At 34.9% G+C, this 12765-nt stretch overlaps 2 protein-coding genes across 2 annotated transcripts; both read left to right on the plus strand.

The window, feature by feature from the left end:
• LOC120267188 lies at positions 1-1386 on the plus strand. Its single transcript, XM_039274885.1, has one exon. The coding sequence runs from the start codon at positions 1-3 to the stop codon at positions 1384-1386; it is 1386 nt and encodes a 461-aa protein (XP_039130819.1).
• Positions 1387-1907: 521 nt separating this feature from the next.
• Positions 1908-11929, plus strand: LOC120267595 (katanin p60 ATPase-containing subunit A1). The gene is made up of 14 exons (XM_039275272.1): positions 1908-2094; positions 2167-2294; positions 2372-2506; positions 4015-4145; positions 5177-5312; positions 5431-5729; positions 7218-7342; positions 7474-7517; positions 8189-8320; positions 9215-9292; positions 10336-10418; positions 10556-10678; positions 11374-11434; positions 11535-11929. Exons 1-14 carry the CDS (start codon positions 1971-1973, stop codon positions 11691-11693), a joined length of 1758 nt encoding a protein of 585 aa, XP_039131206.1. The 5' UTR covers positions 1908-1970; the 3' UTR covers positions 11694-11929.
• The last annotated feature ends 836 nt before the right edge of the window (positions 11930-12765 follow it).

A 12765-nucleotide genomic window follows, 5' to 3' on the forward strand; every position in this document is an offset into this window, starting at 1 on the left:
ATGGCTAAACATATTTTTAAATATTTGAACAACAACCATTCTATCTGGGTTGACATTCTCAACGTTAAATATGGGAAAGTTAATTTTTGGCAAGGCTCCATCCCTGCTAAATGCTCGTGGTTTTTTCGTGGGTTATGTCATTCGGCTAAATATATTAAGCCTTTTTGCAAAATCAATGCTGTTAACCCTGAGCGCACTTCGTTTCTTTGGGACCCTTGGATCTTTGACACTCCGGTTGCATTTAAGCCTACATACATTAATATGGATGTTGATCTCCCTAACGTTGCTATGTCGGATTTGGTTTCGGATAATCTGTGGGATCTTAACTCTCTCTCCCTGATCTTTGGTGAGATGACCAACACGTTTAATAGCGAATCTGTTTCGGTTGTTCCTGACCTTGATAATCATTGGATTTGGCTGCCTAAACCCAGTTCCTGTAAAATCTCTTCAGCTGTTTACCACCATTTAAATAACCAATCTTCATTTTCTGATCCTTGGGTTGGTTGGAAGCACTTATGGAAAATCCCTGTTGCCCCGCGTGTTAAGCATTTCATCTGGTTATGCATCAAAGGTCGTTTGTCTACTTTTGCCTTTCTTAACCAACTAAATATTGGTCTGGATCGCCCCTGCATATTCTGCGGTCTTCACCGTGAAACCATCAATCACCTTTTTAATGACTGTTCTAGTGCTCAATTCGTTTGGAATCAAATCATGATCAAATCTAATCAGACCTTCAGCTTTCGGGACGATTTCCAAGCGGGCGATTGGATCTTAACTTATCATACCTCTCCGATCATTCTTGCTCTCATCGCTGCTGGCGCTTGGTTTATCTGGATTTGCAGGTGTAATTATGTTTTTAAGCATGAGAGACCGAATCTCATTATTCCTGTGTACAAGACCATTGCTCATACCAGAGATTTTGCTTACGGATCCCGCGTCTCCATCGGTAGAAACTTCATTCAGTTTAACTTCTCTTGCACGGACGGCCCTTTCCTCTTCACTCACGTTATCGTCAACCACGATCTTCAGGTTAGGTCTGTCGGCTTTTTTATCTCCGATGCTTATTCTTGTATCTCTCTCGCAGGATGCGTGTCGCAGCCTTCGTTGGACACTTCTTGCGATGAGATTTTCGCCATTGAGATTGCTCTATCGACTGCCCTGGCGCACTGCTTCAATGTCAAAAGAATTTTCTGTTCCCATCATGGTGCTTTGGATCTCCTTCATCGCATACGACTCTACTCTCTCTTGGAGATACCCGACCTCAAATCAGCAATCTCATGCTCCTTTTGGACTCCAGCCTACATCCAATCATTGACTGTATACCTCTTCTCTGGTTCAAACCGGCTTCCGATCTCGCTTCTCTGGGATTTCGTCATCAGCACCTGAATCTCTTCCTCTCGGGACGTGATCTCCCTCGCTGGATCATGCGATCGATCCTTTCTCTTGGTTTTTCCTTCTTGTAATTTTTCTTTTCTTCAGCTGTTGTTACTCTTCCTTTTTTTCTAGTGTTTTTTAGCTTCTGTTTTTTGCTTCTAATAAATTCAGCTTCTCGGTTGAGAAGTTCTTCCAAAAAAAAAAAAACACTTATAGGAAATTTTATACAAACCAAACATGCACTCAATCAACCCTTCCTCTTCATGTCTCCTGATCATCTCCATTAATTTCAACTTGCAGACATTCTATGAACATCTGTAATTGACGTATATTATATGCACATGACACTAGTATATATTTATGCATATCTACATAATTAAAATTTGTTGATATTTTTTTTTTTTTTAAAAAAACCCATTTTACAAAATATCGTTAGAGATATATTGTGCGTGTGCGTGTGCGCGTGCGCGTGTGCGTGTGCGCGCGTGAGGCGGTGCAAACTTGCAGCTATTAATTCAAACGGCAAACGAGATTCTTGCGCGAAGGGTCACCAAAGAGAAGCCATCGATCGATCGGCAGAGGAGGGATTCTTGAAGATGGCCACGAGGATGCTCAATCTGATAGCCAAACGTGGCAGCGCGCTCAAGATCACCACAAGAATCCCCAGCTCGACCTTTACCTTCTTGGTTTCCCCTTCGTATGCGGCTGCTTCTCGTTCTGGTGATCTTCTTCCCAACTATTCCATGCCTAAATGCGCCAATTTCTTCTCATTCTCATTGTTTTTCAATGCAGGGCACCTGTTTGATCAGCGTCCCTGGCGATCCGAGCCGATTGGTTCCAACTCTTTGTTTCCGGCCGTCTTGGTTGCTGGTGCCCTTGGAATTGGATCAGTTGGAATTTCTTTGGCTGATGCTGGCGAGGTATGGGACTGTTGCTTTCTCTTCTTCATCTTCAAATTTGATTTGAACTGAACTTTTGTTGTTCATTCTTCCCGCAGGAAGACCGCCAAGCCAGTGCTGCATCCGAAGATGTAGTTTTGCGGGAAAGGCAGCGATTGGAAGAGTTTCTTAGGAGTAAGGGCATGCAGCCTGGCTCATATCCACCTTTTGTGGTTGCTGTTAAGGGCCAAAAGGTTCTAACTTTGGTCTTTTTTTTTTCCCCCTTTTTTCGGCTATTTATTTGTTTGAATGTATCTGTGATGCTTTCTGTGCAAGCATTTACGTTTTATCAGTTACTATCGTTTCTTGTTAACCGTTGATTTGCATGTTGATGGGACTTCATCAAGCAGTTGAAATGCTTGTGTTCTGTTTAATTGTGTCTTAAATAGGTTTGTGGTTTGATTAATGATATTATATTTATTACTTGAGGTACTTGATCTGTTGCATTGCGGCATTGCCACCTATATCTTGTAGTTGGATTCCTGTCATCACTATGAATCATGGGACTTGTATAATAATCTCATTTGATAATCTCACTGACACCCAAAGACGAATAGTAGGAAACTTATCTCTATCAAATTGTGCGCATGTATCACTAGGTTGGTGTTGCGTTTAGTTTATGGGCTATTACATTTTGGAAATATAATCTTTAAGGTCATGCTAAAAATTTATCTTATCACTTAGTACATATTTTTAGGATATTTCTAAGGGACCTGAGTTGCATTCTGAACGATTGTTGTGACCTAGAAACTTCTAGTATGTATGAGTAAATTGTGGAGTTGATATTAAACTATAAGCAAAAAAACCTGAATTGGGTTTCATATCTTTATGGGGCAATAATCTCATGGTTATCAGAATGCAAAATGCAAATGAGCTCTTAGTCTTTAAAAAACAGTTTAGAGTGTTTAGTGAAAACCTGGCTTTCGTAATGGGCTTGAATGAGTTTTTCCCACACTTGAAGGATATACTCTTGGAATTTGGGTTTTTTTGGACATATCATAAAATTTTAATTTTTAGACCAATTGGAATTTTTTTTTTAAACTAGAATTTATAATTAACCCTATATTAAATAAAAATTGGCTATATGGGGTTGTTAGATTTATTTGCCAAGTGAACTTATTATGAGCGATATTTGAAATGCCAGTCAAAAGTTCATGTTGAGGTGGCTATTCTTTTGTATAATTTGTGCTGCAATTCAAAGTGCTGACATGTGACATGCATTGAAGTTGTTGCTTCGATTACTGTCCTGTGTATCAGACACGTGCTGATTTGAAGTGTCGACATTTTTCATACCTTTGTTTTGACCAGATTAACCTGTTTGACATAAGCATGGTAAAGGTTTCCTTTTAGGATGCAGACTTTTTTCAGATAAATGAAGTTCAAGCAGGTACAATGGCCACATTAGGCAATAGAGTAAGGATTGAAGTGGAAAATTTTCCTTCTCCCCTCATAAAGTCTTGTATTTTCGAGGAACATTTGTAACATTTGGCTAGTGGAACCAAATACCAATTTTTTCATGTCTTGAATTTGATTTTATTCCTTCTGCTCAATAAATAAATTCTTTTGCTTGTTGATGAAACTTTCACATGAACTAATTTTCATTTTGTATTTGAGAAGGCATTGCAGCATGCCATCATCTTGTTCTTCCGAATGCTCTATTTCTAGCTCTAAAATGTTATGAGCCCTTTTAAAATATTTGTAGGTCACTGTCAAATTCAAAGTTCCTCCAACTTGTGAAGTATCACTCCTCATTGCAAATCTTGTTTCACGTCTTGGATTGAAGGTGGAAGGAGTTGGCGGTGGTTCAGAAATGTTAATGCGTGCTTGGAACAGGTTTAAATCAGTATATTTTTCACTTAATTTTCCTATCCTCAGTTCTCACTTGTTTGACATGATTTTGTTGTGATAACTAAATTCCTTAATTTGTTTCACATTTTTATCTGATCAATAAATGTTCGTCATAGTTTTCCTAGTTACTCTTCACATTTTAAGTCCCAGAAAAATTTTGTTTAATGTTATTTACTGCAGGACTTGAGTAATGTATTTGCTTTTAAAGTAGAGTAATTGCTGAAGTGATTTATTATTGGTGTTAGTTGTTTAAAGATATACACATTACACGGACATGATTTGCTAGAGTTATAATTTTGTATGCCTAATTGTGGATCATTTTTTTCCAAATAAAATGTACGTGCAAGTTGTTTACCAAAGAAGGGAATCAACTAATGTCATCAAGATAATTACGCATGATATAATAATACAAAATGAATAAAAGATGCAGACTGTTTAAGTAAGAATGTTCGGTGGAAGATAAACTAGAAAAAAATGCATTGCAATTATAACACTCGAGCTTGAGTTGTAGTTTGATGCTTCATGTTGTAGGTTTTAAGGCATTGAATTATATTATTCATACTGTAATCTGAAAATATGTTCCATTATATATATCATGCTATAATTTTTGTGCGAAGGTTATGAAAAAGATTATATCTTGCCTGATTTTCGTATTTGAATATGATGCATTGTTATGGGTATGCATATATTTTTTTAGAGATCATGAAGTATAGATTATGAAATGAGAAGTCCGAAAACAAGGAGAACTCAGATCATTAGGTTGTTATTATCTTAATGAATAATGAATACTATTGTTAATGATATGCAAAGCCAATCATTCATATATCTTTTTGTTTAATTCATTAGATGTAGCCTTAATTTCACTCATGTCTATTTTTTGCATTTTCTAGGAGCCCCTGTAATCTTTTGTTAATTCTTAAACCTCTAAGTAAACTTGAGTGCCTAATGAAGTGTTCCTTGATTTTAAGCAACCATTTAGTTAAATAGCTTAAATAGAGCTTCTTTGTTTTTTTCAGTGCAGCATCTTGGCAGCTGACCCTACGTCCACCAGTGGAGAAGAATGATGTGCAAGGAACTGTATCTGAAGCAATGGAAAAGCAGGACAACTTCTTTATCTTCATATTCGAGTCATTAGTTGGCCCTGAATATTGTGTTAGTTCATCACTTTTATGAATATAACATTACTTTACCTATTTCTTAGTAGGGAAGTTATATTTGTAAAGTTGCCTTGAGATTTTCAGAATATTCTCATGAATCAACGTTTCTCCAGGAGATTGAATTTATAAAGGATGGAAGTTTTAATTTTGAAGAACTTGATGCCTTTTCAAATGCACTAAAACTGGCTGGTGCAAGTGAAGGTACAGAAAAATCACCACGGAAAAATCAAAGAAGGAGTTCAAGTAGAAGGGGCACCAGCTTTGATGCTTCTCAGCGTTCAGCTTTAGAGAAATCTGTGTCTGCTTTAGAAGACATGGGTGTTAGGGTCTATGGATATGATGAACCTCATGAATACCCTAAAAATGGAGTGATATCTTGGGATAATATTGCTGGATACGATCAACAGAAGCAGTACGTGCGTATGATTTCCCATTTCTGATATATTATTTCAGATGATCACATTAATATAACATGTTTCTCAAATTCTTTTTTAACCTCAATTAGTAAATTGTTTAACTTTGTTTCAAGCTATAGTTGTAAGGTGTCAAGATGTGGTGATTGTTAATGATATAGTGACTCCCTGATTTTTCACTTGAGATCATGCTATTATTTTGCTTGAAGTTGATTCTAGTATTTTTTTTTTCTCTCTCCCTCACAAGGATTAAAGCAAAATTGATCATGCAAATACACATACATAGCTTTGGGATGTGGCAAATGATATAAGTTGGTGACATACTGACATGCGCGGCAAGATCCTTATAATATCTAGCCTAACTTCGTCAGTGTGTTGAAACATGCACATTTCCATATTGATATTATATTTGGTCGATTTCTTGTTAAAATTTTAAGGAAATGATCCCTAGGTGTGTTGTTGAAATTTTTTGATTCTTTGACCCTTTAACTACATTTTAGCCTCTAAAAAGGTTGACAATAATGGTTCTATTATCATGGAGCAAGCCTAATCTGAAAGTTGGTTCTCATGAGCTGCTTGGTCTACCTCCCCAATTTTCAGCAGCTGTTCAGTTGTTGCACTTAAACCATCCAGTCTCCAATTACTTTGCTATCTTATTTCTCCTAGTTGGAAAGTAAAAGACATTCTTGTACTTTAAAAATTGTCTTTCACCTTTATTTGATTTTATTCTTTCAATGAAGAACTCACTTGCATGGTGAACCCTCTGACCCACGGAAATTACCCTTTTTCCCTTGTGTGATTGATGTCCTGGAAGTTGATGTCTAGACCCAGGTGACATTATCCTAAATTATTGTAAGTTGAAAAATATATAAAATTGCTATATGATAATAATTAAAAGAATATAAACTACTTTTATTTTGCTTTAATCATGAACTTGGATCATAGATGTATAACTTTATTTTTTGGTATGTGTTGTGAATTAAAAAAACAACATTAAAAGGAGTAGTGTCAAACCAAATTAATGGAAGAAATTGATGGGAAAATCATTGTAAAAGCAATGGTGGACAAACATACTGAAGTTTGATATTTGCCAGCCAAAATAGGCAGTATTTATTTACAGGGGAGAATACTGGATGGAGCTAGGACATTGGTTGTTAGAGGAAGATGCATATATATATATATATAATTATATATATTTTAATTTTTGTTTTTGTTTAATTTGACATTTGAGGATTAGTAAAGTCCAAAAAGATTATATAACTAATGTTGCTTCCCAGGAATCTTTATTTTTACAGAAGCTTTGAACTAAACTTATGTTGAGTTATCTGGTATCGTCTTGATGGCATAAAATTTAGTTTGCTATGGTGCTTCCCATGGTTTTTGTTTTTTTTGGTAATATGTGCTTCTGTGTTTTCAATAACAAATATTTGGTTATTTGCTGTTCTCAAGAACTACCAACTTCCTAATAATGTATTTTTCCTTTACAGGGAAATTGAGGACACGATATTGCTGGCATTACAGTGTCCTGAGGTATATGATAATATAGCTCAGGGAACTCGGAGTAAATTTGAGTCAAATAGGCCTCGAGCTGTTCTTTTTGAAGGCCCACCAGGTTAGTTCTCTGGGCATGGGAAAATGATAGACAGAATAATTTTAAAATTATATACCCTCTTTATACATTCTATTCTGTCACCCACAGAGATATCTCTCACGATCTTTATGATCTTTGAATTTGGGTCACAGGGACTGGGAAGACATCTTCTGCACGAGTCATTTCTAAAGAAGCGGTATGTCTTTTGTGTATATAGGAAGCTCTATTTGTACATTTTGGTATAAGCTGCTTGTATGTTAATTGGTAATGCTTTTTATTGCCTGGTTGTAGTTTCCTTCTTGTGGTTGATGCTGATTTTGCTTCACATGTGTAGCCTTATATGATATTGTAAGTACAGAGTTTGTAATCAAGTACTCATATGAACCAAAGCCCAATCATGTCTTTATAAAATAAAAAAAAAATATTTTCCTATTCAATTAGGTAAAGTGCTCGATATATTCCATTTCTACATGTAAATTACTTGTTACATTCGGAGAGCGAAAAATTGTTCTTCACATCTTAGTTCAATGAATTCTGAGAAAAATTACCAAAAACACATGATATTTTCTTGAATATTGAAAATGAGGAGTCTTTGAAGGTGACAATGTGGATGTTATGGTGTTATATTCATATTATGAGTTTCTGAACCATTTGAGTTCGATGCATTAATGATGCTTAAGTTTGTTTAATCTTAGTAGATTTTTCAAACTCAGTGGATGACATTGGTTCAGATTTGCAGCTATAACCACATGTTGCCAATTTATGACTTCAATGCTTGCTTTAGATACATGCACATATATTCGTTATTTATCTTGAAATATTTTGTTCTGTTTATTTGGTTTCTGAGCAGATCTTGTGCTCTTTCAGGGTGTTCCACTGTTATATGTGCCGCTTGAGGTCATAATGTCTAAGTACTATGGTGAAAGTGAGAGATTATTGGGAACTGTTTTCTCACTAGCTAATGAAATGGCAACTGGAGCAATAGTCTTTTTGGATGAGGTACTTGGCATTGCCCCTCTGCATTAAGTATTAACAGGTTGTTAGTGTTTTGATACTTAATTCGAGACGCTTGGACATACATTGATATCTGATCAATCCCAGTTAAAATTGCAATCAGTGTGAAATGTCGTAGAGTATTATAAAGTTTGAGTTTATTGGAACAATTTTAATGTGAGATGGTGCTAGGGTTGGCTAAGCACAGATGGCTGTCAAGTGAAGGTATTGTTTTCCCCTTCAACTAGCACTCTCAATTCCCTTAGTGTTATGGCTATTTAGTGGAACACTACTTATTTGCAGAAACCCTCCGTAGAAATACTGTTGAATTTTTTTCATTTTTTTTTATAAAATTAATATGAAATATTCATTAATATTGGTTTTTCTTTTTATCTTTCTTCCTCTTTTTCTCATCCATTTATATCATAACACCACCGATATTATTGTTATCAAAGCCTTTTCTTTCTTCTCCATCTAATCGCAAGCTTTCAACTTTTACTATTGTCTCAGTTTTTCATTTTCAATCTTGTTTTTCTTCTTCATCATCTGCCCGTGCTCCATCCACACTTCCCTCTCTTATAACCATTAAGTGGGTTAAATAGATTTACAAATGATCCCGTTTTTAACCTCAGTTAATGGTAAAGTGTTTTTTTGGCAAAAAAAAATATTTGAAGGAAGTTAGTCTTTTACTAAATAGATAAATAGCTGAGGTCTTTTGGCTATATACCAATAATGGAGGGGTTTTTATGCAAAAATCTCTAAATAGATTTATTCTAACAGTTTTATAACTGTTTGATTATTTACTATGTAATAATTATTAGATTATTGTTTGATCCTTTGAGAAATTTATTTTTTTTTTAATTTTCCCCATGTTCACTATTTGTTTAATAAATATGACAGGTTGATTCCTTCGCTGTTGCTCGAGATGATGAGATGCACGAGGCCACAAGGAGATTATTGTCTGTGATTCTACGCCAGGTCAAATCTTATCCATTTTCCATGCTTTTAGACCCTGATTTAAATCTAATCTATTTTCCAAAAAAGTATCAGCATTTGGATGGGCTCTTTCATCACTATTATATTGTGATCCATTACTTTTATCAAATTTATACTTTCTAGATATATTTATTTGTGTTCTTCAATGTTTCGGTCCAAAACTTGTCTTTTTGTGGCCTTAATGCCAAGTCCATAAGTCTTTTGTTTGCAACAGTTTAGTAGCCGTTATTTTGATACAATGTAAAAAGAAACAATGCCTTAATGCACCTATTGGTTAATGCGAAGATAATGCTGACCTAACTTCCATAATTTATAAGCACACAGATTCCATAAATTACAAGCACTGCAGGAAAGAAAAGTTTTTTAAAATGGGAATTTCTTGATTATGTGAGTGAACTAAGTTAGTTATCTTTATTTCAAGTCAAAATTGTAGGAATCAAGCAGCATCATATAAGATTTTAACTGGCTTCTTAAGATAATGATGCCTGCAAAGTGCAAACTATAATAGTTATGTCATATCCAATATCGTGCACATTAATTATGTGAAACAATTTGGGGATAGTGAATAATGAGGAAACTTGAGAGAGTTTTGGCACTATGCCGCATGGGTCCTCAGGGGCCTGTTGCTGGGCCCCTGGCAACAAAGTGAGCATACTTCTCATTGCTTGATCATGTACAAATTGGGCTTATCCATATAGGTGTGGGGATTCTATTGCTTATGTAATTGATTGTCTGTGATACTTATGTTCTTTTCTTATTTATGTTCTATCTGAAGTATCTTCAAATGACCACCACCAACCTCTTAACAAATGTCTGGCAGGTTCTTTGTTACTGACTTCCAGCTAGCAATTGATGAATCTTGGTGCATTTATTTTGCAACTCGCTGAGCTGCGTGTAAAGCATTTCTTATTATTTGTTAATTACTAGTTTATTGGCAGTGATGGAGTTGCTGAGATTATTTGTATTTCATTTAGTTAAAACAGTTTCTGACGAAAAGTGACCTTTTTGCTTTTCTTTTTTGTAAGATTGACGGGTTCGAGCAGGACAAAAATGTGGTGGTAATAGCTGCAACAAATAGGAAGAATGACCTGGATCCTGCTCTGATAAGGTAGTTTCGTCCTAATTAATGGAAATATTATTTTGTGCTCAATTGGGACATTGGAGCCTAAATGTCCTTTCTTTGTACTTTTTATCTTTTTCTCAGCAGTCATATATAATTCTCTGAATGATTTGTATTTCTTTCAGCCGCTTTGATTCAATGATCACATTTGACCTTCCTGATCAACAAACTCGTGAAAAAATATTGGCTCAGTATGCAAAACACCTAGCAAGATCTGATTTAGCGAAGATTGCTTTGGCCACAGAAAAGTAAGTTAAATTGTGGAAGCTGACTGCCACCCAATGCATTTTCTGTGTTTATTGTAATTCAGTTCTTGCTTGAGCTATTTTGGTAATGCATTTTTCTAGTGTTTATCGTCATTCAGTTCTACAATACTAGCTTACCAGGTGAAGAGAAATACATTTTTCTTGATAGACCTTTGAACATGGAAGCTGGAACTGATCAAGTTCATGTCTAGTTTTATACCAGCTCATCTATCATTGTGTCTATTCCCAGTGTCATATTAGAAATTTGTGTGTGTGTGTGTGTTGAGTTTTTACTGTGAAATTAAGATTTAAAAGAGGTTAGCATGCTTGTCTTCATGCATTGAGTCATTTGTTCCCAGTGTTATATCAGAAATTTTTGTGTGTGCGCTTGTGTTGAGTTTTTGCTGTGAAATTAAGATTTAAAAGAGGTTAGCGTGCTTGTCTTCATGCATTGAGTCGTTTCTTAACCAGCAGTGTCATGGCAAACGTGCCATCTACCATGGAAGTCTTTGGTCCTTTTGATGTTTTTACTTTGCTAGAAGAATTTCCATGCAATGCCTCAAGCAGCATATTATATCATTTGATTAAAATATTGGTCTCTAAGCAACTTCTTGTGAGATTCCTCTTTTTCCTTTTTTTTTTTTTGGGTCCTTTGTGTGTGTGTGGGAGGTATAATTCTGACTGTACAGCATGTTCAGTATGTCAGGAAGGGATATCAGAGATGTATGCCAACAAGCAGAAAGACATTGGGCAGCAAAGGTACAGTGCTCTTTATATCAAATTTAGATCATGATCACAGCTCATTGTGTAGGTAATAAGTTTTTATTTTCCTGACAACTTAAAAACATGTTCTTAACAGTTAATAAGAAGCCAAGTGCCAAAAGATACAGAAGGTACAAGTCTTCCTCCTACAGAAGAGTATATCAGATGTGCTGATCAGAGACAAAAGGCTTTATCAGATATTTTACAAAAGAATAAAGCACCACGCTCTAATTGGAGACCTGCAGCACTTGCTTGAAGAGAAATTAAAAAAAACATGACATCTATATCTGTGCATATGGTTGCTTTTTTACTTGTTTGGCGATTGACGTTGGAAGCCAATTGCTTAGGAATGATGCAATTTTAATTTGTAGAATTCTAATTTGTAAACATGGCGAATATGTACATATGTAGAGCGGGGGAGAATTGGATTTTACTTGCTTAGCAAAAAATGCAGCATAGGAATTTGATTGAAAATTTTAGTTTGCATTGCCATTTGCATTGGAGTTGTGAATTTTTGTTCTTTTGGATATTGAATTGCAAATGTTCTTTTTTTTTTTAATTAATTGAAATTTAGTCAGGATGACATCAAGATTATGTATAACTGCATTTATAATTCTATTGTGATTTTAGAAGGCAGCCTTCCATTCTTATTATTGATATGTTATGTTGAAATTTATTGTGTTAGGTATTGTCCTTTGAAAGTTTCTCATCATATCATATGAAAATTAAATAAAAATTATCATATACCTTTCAATTTTAATTTGTGGTATTTTATGAACTTGTTGCGATATAGATTAACCTTTAATAACTACCGGAGGTGAGGTTAAAGAATGAAAAATTATGAATCAGTCCCATTTGAGAGCTGACTTTTGATGTAATTTTAATTTTCATAAATAATAGTTATTTCTAATTACAGCTACAATTTATGTATGGATACAATGTATTTTCTAAATAACTAGAATAAAGAAGTATTAAGATTTATTTATTCATTATTTTGTCCTCCTGATTAAAAAAACAAAGATTATGATTATTGTAATAGACAAATAATAATGGGATTAATCTCCTGAAAAAAAAAAACCATAAATATGATTGAGGATTTTGTATATATGTGAGTTGGCTTGTCTATGTTGCTGAATATATATATATATATATATATATATATAAAGAAGCGCATCTTGGCCAGATGACCAAATGTGAGAGAAAAGCATGCCAAGTGATGAAACGCACGCATTTTTGTTAGAGACCTCTCAACAGTCATCAGTGTTCAGGACACAATCCAAATCCTACAACCATCCAAAAGTTAAAATAAACATCACATTTCACACTCC

Source organism: Dioscorea cayenensis, chromosome 8 (assembly GCF_009730915.1).
Source record: "Dioscorea cayenensis subsp. rotundata cultivar TDr96_F1 chromosome 8, TDr96_F1_v2_PseudoChromosome.rev07_lg8_w22 25.fasta, whole genome shotgun sequence".
Classification (NCBI taxonomy): domain Eukaryota; kingdom Viridiplantae; phylum Streptophyta; class Magnoliopsida; order Dioscoreales; family Dioscoreaceae; genus Dioscorea; species Dioscorea cayenensis.